The following is a 14,878-nucleotide window of genomic DNA, read 5'->3' as shown; positions in this document are numbered from 1 at the left end:
TCTTTGAAGACTTTCTTGCTAGGCCATAGACACACTAGTGGATACAGCGCTACTGGCTCTAAACGCTAGTGGGTTGAGCACTCTCACTCAGCAACGGCTCTCGTGCTGGGAAGCTGTTACTGCGCTGAATGTTGACGCTGCGCTGCTCCAAGCTCTGCCAAATGAACACCTTTAGAAGTGAAAGATTGTTTAACGGACAACAGGTCTGAAGTGATGCCTTTTTTTGTTTGTCTGTTCTTATGTCTGTATTTGTCTATCCGGCATTTGGCAATACCACTTGCGTAGGAGGAAGGAAAGGGGGGGGGGGCACCATCTTTAATTTATCTTTTGCAGATACTGTATGGTTGTCATGACATGATGGTTATTACCACAGAGTAGCTACAGCAGCATCACTATGAAAGAAAAAAAAAATCTCAGAGATTTCTTCACACTATTGGCCATCAAAAGTGTACCGAGATTACCCTACTCCACAAAAGCAGCATAGTGCCTTGTTTCCTTCCAAGTGAGAGCATTGTATAATGTATACTACCTCAGTTACCACTAGTCCCTTCAGCTCGTGTCCATGATAATGCATAAACCTGAAATGATGGATGCGATAGTGTACAATTACCTACCTAAAACAGGTGATTCAGTTTCACAAGAAAGAAAAGCAAATAGAAACCAAAGTCTTGTTGCTGCGTCATTTATTGTTTCACTGCGAGCCACTGCTACAGACAGGGAGGCACATCGTGATGGCAGTATATGCAGGGATGTAGATCACAGGATCGACTGCTGTCTCAAAATATATATCGCTCTTCATTTGGCCTTTCCTCTACCTTCTCTCGATGACCACCTGCAGCTTTGATTGTTCACAAAATCTGGGCAAATAACAATGAGCTTGGCAAAAAGCAAGTAATGCACACATGCACATGTCAAGAAAATTGGCTTCTTTAAATGAATAAATAAAAGAAACAAAACAATGGCTGCACTTATCGGTGACTATTCCATTTCAGTCAAGTCACATGCCTGCCAGAAGAGAAGAAAAAAAAGGATCAAGATGAATGTTGTAGAGGCAGATCATAAGAAAACAATACAATATCATTCCACTCTGAAAAAAGTTGAAAAAATGTACATATATACAGTGAGCTGACTGATACAGTGAGCCAATGTAAACAATTACAGAACTACGAGAGAAATATCCCATGTTAGCACATTAATCATGGTCCGACATGAGCTGTGACTGTTAATTTGAATTGATTTATGAACTGGGTATTTTGCTATGGATGAATCTGAATTCAGGTAAGATTTCTAGACTGAGAAGACCCATGTGAAGTATTAAAGCTAAAACAACACGCAAGTTAACTAGTCTGAGATAAAAAAAATTCTGGTCAACTAACTTTTGCCACTTTGATAGTTACAATTTATAAACTTCTGAACTAAGACTAACAAATATACATGATTCCAGGTGCTTTGTAAAACCTGTGCTCCACATGAAAAGTAATTGCACGAAAATGAAACAATTCACATAGGATCTAAGGAAAGAAACCCAGAAGGAAAAATTCAAATTGTCGAAGGCACCAAACATTTGCATACAAAGCTAGCTGCCCTTCAGTACAAAGACATATACCCTGCAGTAGAATAAATTCCCCCAGCCGACACACGAAACAAAGAATAACAAAGTGCTTCCTCTGCTTGACTTGCAGAGATGACAAAGCATCAGCATAGAGGAGGATGAAACAAAAACGAAGAGGGAACACCATTATAATTCACTCTACAAACAGAATTAAACCACCACCACTGCGACTTAACAAATAAGCTTATTCTTTCTTTTCTTTTTTACCCGGGAAGACTAGAAGCTTTAAGAATGGTTCAGCACACTTCCCAGCACTGAAAGCTCACGAAAACCTGCAAAACATGTGCGTCCAGTTTGAAACAATTTAATGCAGCTGAGCACGTTCTGTTGCGGACAACGCACTGCTTCCAGCAAAACTGGACACACTGGTGCACCCTGCAATGGCTGCTCTAGACATAATACTCAACACTGCATTTGGTCTGAGAAATAAAACAAAAAGCAGCAGGAAAAAAAAAAGACACAGGTGCTTATTTACATGTATGCAGCAGTCATGACTTTGGTACACGTCTATCCGCAAGCAGTGGTATTGGCATACACCAAACGAAAAAAAAAAACAGAAAAAGCTCAGCAAACACGCATTTGTACACCAGGCATAGAGGAAGACAACTTTGTACATTGCTTTCTCAACTATCAAGGCACCGTCAGGCACTTGTGGACTTCCTCTGTGCCGAGCAACTACAGCGGTGGTGCTCGTAAACGGCTCTAAGCTTTGATGCCACTAAAGAGATCGCCACATTGCAAGATGTGCCACACACACACACATGAGGGGGCTCGTGGGAGGGTGCAAGTGGCACGGGCTCACAGCTCTTTATCCCACATGGACAAACACACTGACGGGAACACAATAATAACTTAAGCGACATCCCAAGTCTAACCCAAGGTCCACAGTCTCGGCTCACTCACGGGATGGGGGTTCACTGGGTGAAAGAAAACATGCGTGCTACCAGAAACGATGAAAGAGGCCAGGCAAGGAAGCCACATGGCCACCTTCATTCGTGGACAAGAGAGTTCAGTAGACAATGCCCACTCGTTCATCGACAATGATTTCATCGGTGAAGATGAGTCGCTTGCCATTAAGGGAGAGCCCATCCAGTTCAACCATGACAGACTCCACCTCCTGAACATGACGAATGGAGGCGCCTCGGCGCTCGGTTGTGGTAACCGAGGTGGCACTCTGCGTCCTGTGCCTCTTGAAGCGTGGGGGCACAGTGATTTGAAGGGTGCTCGTCTGTGGCTTCTTGGGGAGGGTAGTTGCAATGGCTCCATTGGTGCGATCCATGAGAATCGTCTTGCAAGGGCTAGAGATCTTGGGGGGCGGTGAAAGTGGCAAAGGCGGAGGCTGGATGAGATCGCTATCGTCATCATCGTCAACGTCGTGGTAAAAGCGAATGCTCGGTCGTAGAGTCGGTGGTGTGGATGTAGGGAGAGCTGGCTTGGGAGCTGGCGCGTCATCACTATCTTCGGATGCAGACGAATCTGAGCTCGCTGAGCCAAAGGCTGAGCCAGAAGCCAGGGACTTGCACGGACGAAGGTTTGGCGGTGTGGATGAGGGGAGAGCTGGCTTGGCAGTTGGCGCCTCATCGCTGTCTTCAGATGCGGATGAGTCTGAACTTGCCGAGCCAAAGGCTGAGCCTGAAGCCAGAGGCATACTTGGGCGAAGGGTTGGTGGCGTGGACGGGGGCGGAGCTGGTTTGGCTGTTGGCGACTCATCGCTGTCTTCAGATGCGGATGAATCTGAGCTGACTGAGCCAAAGGCTGAGCCAGTGGCCAGGGGCTGCAGTTGGCAGACTGCCTTGGGAGGTGAGGGCACCGCAGATGTTTTCACAGGAGCCAGCCAGGGGTGACTCAGGCATTCCTTCACACTGAGCCGCTTGCTGTAATGAGAGGAAAGTGCAGGGCAACATTTACTTCTGTTGGGCACGAATGAACAGATTTTTACATACTTAACATTCCCACAAGAAGTAATACGCACAGCATTTTATTAAAGCTGTGGACAACCATGTAAGAAGGTGCAGAAAGTTCACCACATATTTAGAATAATGATGAACACTTGTAACATTCTGAATTTAATACAACGTTGCTCCCTATAATGGTGTGTTATAGATGAGCGGGTTTACGGGCCAGCGGAACGAGCGGGCGAGCAGAGACGGCAGAGAAGCGCAGTATGAAAGGAAGAGCTTTAGCTCAGCGATCCCTCGCTCGGTTGAGCTGAGCGCTTTGCTTAACTAATGTCCAACAAGGTTGGAGTTAGTGTCAGTTCGCAGCCAAGTGCTCGCTTCAGGTTCTCGATCGTGGTCATCCACTTCAAATCGTCGCCAAATGGCCTCGTTGCTGAAACCTCTCGCAGGATACAGAGGACCTATTCAGTGGTGAAGCACCTCCGAGGCTTTTTCACCTGCAGGCGAGCCAGCACCGCTTTGAAAACGACACGACAACATGCCACTGGTGTTCATGCTGGTGGTCCCATGTTTGCTTTGCAATAACGTTGGTCCACTGTGCACGCTCCACTGGGGAGAGAACACCAGCAGAGCAAGCGGCCCACTCCGTAAACACGCTGGAAGGCCCAGCGTACCGCACATGCGCAGTGGCGTCTGCGCTCGCCCACTGGCCTCGCTAGCCCGTAAACCAGCCCAGCTATAATTCTCTCGTATGTGCTCAGGTGGCTAACTGTGTCAACAGTTGCAAACTCCCATTCTTTTTTTTTCTTTTTTGTTTCTGTGGGGATCTGTAAATTGTCATATATTCCATTGTTATATGTATTCACATATACTTCATGTTCTTACTTGTTTTCCGGGACAAGCAAACCCACTGAATCGACAATGCTCAAACACACCTAAACCTTCTTTTCTGTTTTTGTCACCCCTATTTACTAGAAAAACCCGCACAACAACTGAGATTTCAGATTTCACTATCATATGAAGAACTAGTTTACTCAAAAATTTTATTTCCACAACACACCTGTCAACAGAAGTTACTTTCGAATGCTGTGGCTAGCTCCAAGCCAAATCAATTCAGCCCTTTACATGCACACAATTTCAACTGTGCAATGACAGGTTGTGCGAGCCTGCCAGTGTACTATATGGAACAACAGGCAGTAAGTACGTTGGTGCTTCATTGTAGCACTGCTCTATTTGTATCAGGTTCATCTAAGGAAGATACTGTATGTTATAGCGATCCCAAACTATAGGTAAACTGACTTTCAATAGTGTTACTATTGATAACACTATAAATAGTATTACAATATTTTGCCATGAAGTTATGGACAGTAGTACTGTTTCAATAGTACTACATTGATAGCATTGCAATAGTTCACAATTATGGGGTTTAACGCACCAGAACGACAATGTGCTTATGAGGCAAGCTGTAGTGGGGTGCTCTGTATTAATTTTGACCACCTGAGGTTCTTTAATGTGCACCCAATGCACAGTACCTGGGAGTTCTTATATTTCGCCCCCATCGACATGCGGCTGCTGTGGCCGTGATTTCATCTCACGCCCTCGGGTTGAGCAGTGAACGTCAAAGCCACTATGCCACCACGGTACCGGGGTATTAGCTTGCTATTAACAGTGCCACCGATAGTTTTGCCATCCTAGTCTAGTGATATTACCAGAAATTGTGAAACAGCAGATCATCAGTAACACTTAGTCCACACCATTGAGAACAGGAGAACGTAACCAAGTTTATGCTGCAGTGTTTATGTGCGGTACATCACGAGATTTTACATTATGGATAGCACACTATCGATAATACTACTGACATTCCGCTATCAATAATACTATCAACAGTTTTTGTATTATTGACAATTTGATAACGACTAACCTATCGATAGTACTATCTTGACAAGTAGTATTTGAGAATGTTTTATCAATAGTATAGCATCACTAGTATACTATCAAAAAGGGGTATACAGCATGCATGAGTGCATGATCAGTCAGAGAGGTTAGATATCCCGAGAACAGCACTCAAATACCTTCTTATGACCCTTGCCTTTACATTTGTTTTTCTGGTTTAACCCTGTCAGTAGGTATACTTGTCAGGATTTTCTGCTGTCTTGCTGGCTGGCTGGCCAAGCTGTTTCTCTTCATTATTTTTGTTATGCTTCTAGTTATTACTTGTTTTTACTGCATACATGCAACATTGCGAACTCCAATCCCCAACTCGTTGCCTATGTCATCCGGCTAAATTCCTGAATTATCCTTCGCTTTCAGCCTTCTATTTAGCATGTGGGCTTTTAATCAACTACCCAGACTTTGAACACTGCCGTTACTTAATAGTGCTGCACTTAGCAACTGTTCAATGAATTTGTCCTTCAATTCTACCTGTGCTTTGTGCAGAGGCCTTCCTTTCTTTATTAGTGTATTACTATGCATTATGTCATTCTGCAAAAATAGCAAAATGTATCTGTCATTCTAGCTCAACACTCTAAATAGTTTTCATGCGACGTCATGGATGTAGCTTTTCGCAGTGCTCGTACCTGATCAAAGCGGCCACGATGACATCAGTGCCCCTTACAGTTAGTTACGCATACATCATTTTGCTTTTTCACAGTGAATGTTTTCATCGGATTATCACGTTTATGGATTTGTCGATTGGTACAAGGTGTGCCTTTCGTGCTATCGTGCTGTCGCATTTCTTCTTTACGCAGCTTCTTGACATGCTAGTACTGTAAGATGGCGGCCACGATGAAGTTATAGCGCCCACCGATGCTGCTAAGTGGGGACGCTAAGGTCGGCACACTCGGCCAGCGCCTTTGGGTTGGCTGCGAATGACGAAGAGAATAAAGTTGGGAGGCATGTGCTAGCGGCACAAACATGGCACGCGCTAGTCCATTCTGAAAGCCTGCTGAGCTGGTCCTCTTGTTGTGGCGCTCCGCAGCGACCCCTTGGTTCCCAACAAAGTCAATGAAAACCATCTATAGGACCGTTCCTGAATACACAGTATCCATGGCACAGTGCCAAAGCAGAGTCTGTTACTTTTAATGTTCAAAAGTCACCCCCAACCCCAGTTTTCCAAAAAAAGTGACAGGCCTGCGCTGCACACGCAGCACAATCACAGCGTAAGCTGGTGGAGTGGCTCAAGAGTAGCTCCAATTTGGGCACCAAGCACAACAGGGTCTCCGTGGCAGTGTGTTCGCCTCGTTTTGACGAGAACGATCTGACCTGTCTGCCCGGCGTCGACGGCGAGCTGCGGCTTGTATGCTCTCTGCACAGCAGTCTGCTGAGCCCGGTCAAGCCTTACAACTACTACTTGCATGTCGGGCACGCCGCGTTTGCAGGCTTCTTAACTAGATGGCGCCACCAGTATGGTGGAGGCTCGGCAGCTTGGGAGCGCGTTGATCGTGCGTCTCGTCTGAATCGCATATCGTCGTGTGCACATGCGCACGCTGCGTTTGCAGGCACCTTACCTAGATGGCGCCACCATACTGGCGGAGGCTCGGGTCGTCTGCCCCTGCGCACTTTCCTTTAGGGCATTTTCCGCTGTCCGACAGCAAGCGCTTGCGTGGCTCAGTGGTAGAGTATCTGGCTCCCACGCAGCGGGCACGGTTTTGATCCCGGCGGGAAACCATGTACTTTTTTCGCATTTCCGGCGATAGCGGTTACGGCGGCCTAATGCCAGCGGCGGCATCATCGCGAACCGAAATGGCTGTTGGAATGAGTCCATAACAGCTTATGCTGTAAAAAAATCCAGCAGTGCACTTATTTCCGAGGAGTTTTCAGGGGCCCTTGAATCTCTTTTTCCAAATTCAAGGGTTTTTAATGATTTCAAGGAGGTGTATGAACCCTGTGAAATAGTGTCTTAGTAATGAAGATGCTGCGGCCCAGTTTACTTCGGTCCTCCTTTTGTTTACACTAAAAATGTTTTCATATTTATGTGCCATTTTTGCTTTCATATCGATATAGGACGAAAGATAGCCTCTTTCCCCTTTTTTTTAAGAAGCTTAAGAAAAGAGACAGTGAGTGAGATTTTATAGATTAACCAACCTTGCATCACGGACAATGAGGCGGCCAATGAAATCCTTGGCAGAGTTGGACACGTCTCCAAACAGATCCTCAGGGAAGTCAAGGCTGCCATTTGTGATGTTGCAAAAGGTTTCCTGCTTTGTCTCCCCACCAAAAGGGGAGTGGCCGGACAGCAGCACATATGTCAGCACACCCAAGCTCCTGCACAACACCAAAAGTGGTACTCAGTGGAAGTGCCATCATAAGCATTGACTAAATCATTGTCGTCATCATCACATGAATCACAGCGATGCACGTCGACCAGCTGTTTTTGTAGCTTCCGCATGCTGTAAACGTCTGGAGTGCTGTTCATTGCTGTAGCATACAAAATAGAGGTACCAGGATTGTAGAAAATGAGACAAGCATATGCAACACAAGGACCCGTAAGCACTGAATATGGCTTCATGCCTGATTATTTATGCCGAAAATCCCGAACAGTTTAAGGAGCTCACGAAGCCAGGAGATTGTATTGAAATATTTGTTCTTAATTGCCATTTTGTTTGAACCTTAAATACCGTGACAATTACAGAACTCAGTAATCTTAATACAAGTGGAAAATTAACCTAACTGGCTTAAAATGTACTTGCAGATATGCTACGGATGCCTTTAGCAGTTTTGGGCACCTAACATGACCTGCGAGAAAAGCATTCTGTGCAGGAGTGCTGCCAGTTAAAGTTGCCAACTGCTAGTAAGTCGCCCACAGGAGACGTAATTAGGGATAATAATGAGATAATAACGCTCATGTACTTGGCATTAGAAGTGACACTAATGCCAATGCTGCTCGCTTATTGTGATTCATTTCTCTTCAGCTACATTGGAAAGGTGCACGCTAACAAGCTGATGAGAAATCAAATAATGATTGTATTTAATATACTTAAAATCTAGACAAGCTTTAGCCTGCAAAGGGATGACGTTGTGCTTGAGCCACATCACCACAGGCTACCATTCTTCAACCCACATTCAGCCTGCTTCCAAGTTTCATTTGAGTTCGGGTGACAATAGACTGTGCAAAAACATGCAAAAGACGCTGTTAATACAACGAGAAAAAGTTGCATGTGCCAATCCAAGATCATGCTGATGGGCTGGGGATTGCTGTTGCACAATTTGGCTTTATGTTCACTCCATCTGGGCACTCTGATCTAAAAACCTTTACAGATGATAGTGCACTACCTAATGCAATGTATGCAACAATTAATACATCAACTATGATGCTCTGTCTCTATTAATTAGTGCAGAAAGAATATGTCACAATGACTAGCAGAACAATGCTGCCTGGAACTATCACAGCGTTACAGCTCCTGTCTCTGAATCTCATGCACAGCTTAAGCTCTGAGCTTATACACACCCACAAATCATGTAAGAGCAGTTTTATGCTGACATTTGTATCCCCTAGCATGAACTAGCTTCAGTAAATGTGTTTGCTTAACTTAATTTAGGAAATGAAGGGTCAGTTTTGAAGCACAAGTAATTGTTCTGAGCAGGGTTCCCAGTTTTCCCTAAAGTTCCCCAACAAGAATGTTTGCACTACATGCTCCGGTATGACCAATCCAGTACAATTTTGCTGAGTAATGGCACATTACATTCGACAACTTTCCAAGCCTGCCATGCAAGAATATTAAATTCATAAAAAGGCAAACACACTGTTCAAGCTCTTCAGGTAATATTGTTGATGGTGTCCCTCCCGTGCTAATAATAAAAATTTCGGATAGAAGTTTCAATGACACCGCCTTACCAGATGTCTGTGGCAAGGGAGATGGGCTCGTATTGCAGAATCTCTGGAGCTGAAAAAGACAAGAACAAGAAACCTTAGTGATGTTTCATCAGAAAGAATCGGAGCTGATGCACATCAAATGAAATTAACAATGTGAAATGAAAAGTATGATGAGCCACTATGGTTACTTCAGCTCAGTCAGTTGTGAAAGGCCCAACTACCTTTAGAGTATATTTGGCACACTTCCTACACATTTCTCTGCACTGATTCACACCAGCAATCATAATTCCTCCATGACTTGGTACTACTTTGTCAAGTTTATCTTCACCAGGTTTCAGCAAATTGTGTATTTTTTCAACGAAAACGAGGAAGCATTAAAGCTAGGGATACTCAAGAGGAATACTACACTATTAAGCTGTACTGGTCAATCGCGCTTCCACAATATTAAAATGACCATGCCAACCACGAGAGGCGGCTTGGTAATTAAACCAGAAAAGACGCAAGAATGAACAACTGGTGGCAACGTCGCCACAAAGTTATCGCACCAGTTCGCCATGATGTCATGGATCTTGACAGCGTCTACTTTGCGGTCTAACCGATCGCTTATTGGCACAAAGGGACTACATTGCATTCTAAAGGAAACATAATCAACCTCGACAGTTCCGAGAACTTTTCCCGTGCCAAAACGGCTCTAAAATAAGACAGTTCGAAATCCGTGTCACCACACTGAAGTAGCGGCGATGAGACTTCAGCGCGAAATTCAAATATGGGAACATCAGATGTGGTCATAGCGCTAGATGACACGGACAAGAACGAGACAACCGGACGAGCGGCAACTTTCAACTAAGTGTTGATTTCCAGAAACAACCGCATCCCAGAAATAACCGGATCAGTTGAAAGTTAGCGCTCGCCCTGCTGTCTCGTTCTTGTCCGTGTCTCCTAGCGCTATGATACCCTCCGATGTATCTAACCAATTAGCCTAAAAAGCCATACTTTCAAATACGGGAACCTTCATTTCGTCTGGTGATATTTTTTTTCCTTCTTTTTTTTTAAGTTCAGCCAAGTGAACGAAAATGAGAGTTTATAAAGGAATGCTTTACGTGTTTAAAATGATTCAGTACAGCTTATTGGTTTCCCTTTATTGTACATAGCAATCGCGCAAAGACAGGTGCGTTTCCAACGCAGGCAAACACAAGGAGCCTCAAAACTGCGCAACAAGAGCGCAGTGGTGAGGGACGGAGGCGGAATATGACTCGGTTGCGTCATAGGCAGCACCAGCGGCGTAACAGCGGCAGCGGCAGCAGCAACCGCCGTTTGGAAGCAGCGTTCGCACGAGCGACAGGCAAGGCAGGAGCGACGGCGCGTCAAGGTCCCGTGTAGGACGCGTCCCCGCGTGCCGAGCCAATGTCCGTCAGCGCGAAAACAACAGCGCAGAAAAGCGGCGGCAGGCGCACTGGGAACGTTTTAAAAAGAACGGCGCACGCACTGTACACACACCGACGGCGAGGCAAGAGCCCTTGAGACTGCGCAATTATAACGTCCCTCCACATCTCCGATTGCGGCCAAAATCGGCCGTCGCCAGTCTCGAAAACCCACGCGAAGTGGTGTGGGTATGGAGACGTCGACGGCACGAGAGAAGAGTTGGCGCGTGCCTGTCGGACACCGCGCCTATAGGCAAACATGTATATGTGGTCTGTGTCGAAGAAAAAAGAGGGGGAAACGCTCACTGCAATGCGCCGAGAACCAAGGCAATGCGCTAGACGATGGCGTGGCGGAAGAAAAACAGCTCCGGCATTCCTCACACTACTGGCGAGCAGACCACAATTACGAAGTCCCCCACCAACGTGCATGACGCTTTTGTAGAGGTGAAAACGTTGCATTGACAGGGAGAGGGAGTCAAAACCGAGTTCCTTGTAGGTGTACCGTATACGTGCGTGCTCCTATACGTTCACGCGGGCAATGCGCTCCCTTGTACTGCAGCAGCTAGGTGGTTTTGGAATGACGCTGGTTATTGCGTTGAAAATCGAAGGCATAAGAGACGAAGAAAGAATGTAGAATCACAACGGAGGCCGGAACACGCCATAAATGGTAAAGTTCATCCAGAACAGTCAGGAAAACAAAGTCAGTGAAGCAGTTGTCAATGATGCGAACGTCACGAAGAAGAACGAATTCCTCGATATAAATAACAGACATAAAGGGAAGCGACCGCACAATCCAGTCCCGCCAAATTCGCTCATCAATGTTCTCAACTACGCTGCTCGAGGACGCTTAAGGTTCGGCTAGCATGCCATTCATTCGGCTGGGAATGCGGGAGAGAGCCAACAAAAATATAGAGTTGTATGTCATTTCTGTCGCCGAGCACGCGGCGTCACGCGTGTGCTTGTCGGTGGATGGGCTGTTTATCCCGGCAAACGCAGGCTTTTCAACAGCGCTGTCCGATTGAATGACGTCAAATCACGTGATGTTTCCCTCGGCCAAGTGATACTCTTGGTAAAAAGCAAAAGGGTAGGAGCGGGTGTACTCAATAACAGGTCGGTAACGAAATAGGCCGTCTACGCCCCTGTTTTCCTTCTACGCAGCAGACGAGGTCCAGCGTTTCGTCAAGAACGATTGCGTTGTGCGCCGCCCGCCAGCGAGCGATCCACGAGGCTTGCTCATAACATGGACTGGAGTCACCGCCGATGGTTTGACTACAAAGCCACCCTGCAACACCTCTCGGGGCGGGTCGCAGAAATGTCTGTTAGTTTCGTTTGTTTGCTTGCTTTGTGTACATGTACATTCCCATTATTGCAAATGCTTTAGATCGAGTCCCCGGCGATGCATGAGCAACGGTGGGGGCTCAGACAATGAAGTACAGTCATACGTATAAGCATAAAGACCCGGCTTTTATTTTATTGCGATAGCAATTATATGGACACTCCAAGCACATTTCTGCCGCGGTCGTGGACGTTGCTGTAAGATTCCGTATAAAGTCCAAGCACCGTAACATCGTCGCCGCGCGCCGTATCAACGCGTTGGCCGTACGCTGTATGTGCGAGTGAAAGCTTGCGAGCGTCAGTCGACGACTGCGGTCCAATCTCGTGCGCACAAGGGAGAAAGGCGGGGTGGAAGCGCGCTTCTTCAGTCGTGCGCGAGGCACGGGGAGGCGTTTTACTCCGGCCATTTCTAAAACTTCCCATTAGGCAAGGAAAGAAATGCTGGCTCTCCCGTAATCGAGAGTAGATGTAAGCATGAAATGGCTACCGGCAAAGCAGATTGGTTGGAGATGATGCTACTGATACTAGATGATACTAGCCGCAATCTTAAAGTGGTTATAGTGCATGTTCGCAAGGGCACACCACACCACACAACCATCCACGGCGCACCGGACGCTGCCAGCCTGGTCACCCAGCGCGGCGCCATACCTCGAAGGAGGCGGCGCAAAACCCGCGCCGCGGAACTCACGGACCGCTGGCTTTGAGAAGAGCACAGGCAACCCTGTCTCAGCGCCAAAATATGGCAAGTGTATGGTGCCCTGTATCTGCCTTTTGAACGTCGCTATTGAAAATGGCAAATAAAAGAGGTGATGAGTTGACTGGCAACTGCGACAGCCGCCGAGAGACGGAAGACGACCCCGCGGCGACGAGGGTCAGGACGACGCTCAGGACGACGCCGCGGCGGCGGCGGCACGTCGCAGCGGTAAACAACCCCGAGGATTCGTTCAGAGCCCCGGCCAGCAATAAATAAGCCCGGCGAAATCGCGACGCACCGAGACTTTTAGCGCGGCGTAGAGACGCGAATGCCATAACCGACCTTGCTCCAGTTCATATAGTGGCGTAAACGTACCAGCAGTCGTAAAATGCTCGCGAAGCTATACTTGATGAGTCTTCCGCGTATTTAGGTATATACGCTAGTGCACGTCTACATTACGCACTGTTGACGTTGGTGGCTATACCTTTGGCGAAACTGAATATGAATTTCAGAGGGCGCTTGCGCCCGAATGTTCAGGTTGACTTTTGGGCGGCTTACGGCCCTTTAAGCTTGTTTATTAGCATATATATATACTTTGCAGCCAAACTCGTTATTACCCGCAAAAAAAAAAAAAAGAATGAGTGGGATGTACAATTTGCGAGCCTTACAATGAACAGTACCGATTTTCTCTTATCCTTGTGTTCTTCCACGTTTCGCTGTTTACCACAGTCGTCTTTACAGTTCCATATGACGGATTTGTGCATCTTTAAAACGAATTGCGGGCAAACAATTCGAAAGACATCAGGATCGTCCTAAACAGGGCAAAGACGCCATTCAGAATGTTCTAAATCCCGAGCCTTAACGGAACATGCCATCCTATAAAGCACGAAGGCTGCAGAAAGCGAACAATGGTGGTCCTCGGAACAAGACTATATCCTCGAACTATAGGTGTGCCTGGCATTTTCAGTGCGAAGCTTAAGCTTACTGCGTACAGAAGACACAGAAATGCGCTGCAATCTAACGCTTAATTGTGCTAAGGCGTGCACATGCACAATGCTGTATAAGGCCGGCATGCCACGCACGGTGGAGCACATTGAAGAGCGGCCTTGGCGTATATAAGCCAGCATACATGACGAAGTCCTGCAGAAGAGAATCCAGTCGAGTGAAACAAATTAAGAACAATGGAGTCACATTTTTTTTTTTTTTACTCCAATCCTTGGACGAAGGAAGCGGGTAAACGAGGCAGGGGCCAATTAGCGCGCTGCACTAGAGCGCTCGAGCTTTAAGATAAACGACCTCCATTCTCTGGATTCCTGGCGTCGCACGCGCTTCCTGCCCAGGTTGGCAAGCACAACTGAAGCCGCCGTATACGACCACGAGCAGAAAACTGCTGCATTTCTCGCCTCGTCTCTTCTGAGGGTAACGTCCTCGCCTTGCATCATAATCATCCACTATTTGCAGCTGCTCACGCGCACAGACCAACAGAGGGAGAAATAAAATTTACTCATCCTTGAGCTGCGGGTACAGAGCACATCGTTTTCTTGCGCGCATTGTAACCGGTAACATTGTGCTACATGGCGACAAATAACGCAACAGTGGACGCGGACACAATGGAAAGAAGACCACTGTCTCATCTTTTTTTCTTTTTTTTTTTTTTCCCTTTCATTGCGTCTACGCCCGTTTCTGCCTCGTTTATTTTCCACTATGCAGCGCTGCACTGACCAGCCCATCTTGCCGCACTTGTGAACTTCCTACCTAGAACACGGCGAACGCTCTAGTAAAGTTGACCTAACTGATTACACCCAAACTCTGCTCGGGTTATTCTTTTGTACACGCAGGTACGACCAACGCTTCTAGATTCTTTGAAAGAATTTGAGAGCGTTGGGTACGACAACAGCCGCGAAATTTCACGACCTTCATTCCCTAAGATCCTTAATGCAGCACCACGCGCCTGCCATGCATACGACGTCAGAAGACCGCATGCGTGCCCTCTCTCTCTCTCTACACGCTGCCGCAATCGAGACGCGAGGAAAACGCGACCACTGCCAAGACAAAGCCGCGGCGGACGAGGACTCTTATCGCACGCACGGCGCGGCACACAGAATA

General features: G+C 46.8%; 1 protein-coding gene across 4 annotated transcripts in view; it reads right to left on the bottom strand.

Annotated features, from left to right (window-relative positions):
• Positions 1-666: 666 nt before the first annotated feature.
• LOC119441942 (serine/threonine-protein kinase 17A) overlaps positions 667-14,878 on the bottom strand; it is a 211,240-nt gene continuing 197,028 nt past the window's right edge. For all 4 annotated transcript variants that reach the window (XM_037706619.2, XM_049661760.1, XM_049661759.1 and 1 more), the window contains 3 exons: positions 9,344-9,392; positions 7,594-7,773; positions 667-3,486 (listed from right to left, as the gene is read on the bottom strand). In XM_037706619.2, the coding sequence (XP_037562547.1) occupies positions 2,622-3,486; positions 7,594-7,773; positions 9,344-9,392 (1,094 nt within the window). In that variant the 3' untranslated portion in view covers positions 667-2,621. The remainder of the gene's footprint in view (positions 3,487-7,593; positions 7,774-9,343; positions 9,393-14,878) is intronic.

The sequence above is a fragment of the Dermacentor silvarum genome, chromosome 2 (assembly GCF_013339745.2).
Source record: "Dermacentor silvarum isolate Dsil-2018 chromosome 2, BIME_Dsil_1.4, whole genome shotgun sequence".
Classification (NCBI taxonomy): Eukaryota; Metazoa; Arthropoda; class Arachnida; order Ixodida; family Ixodidae; genus Dermacentor; species Dermacentor silvarum.
The sequence above is the reverse complement of the archived record's forward strand: the minus strand, read 5'-3'. Positions and strand labels throughout refer to the sequence as shown.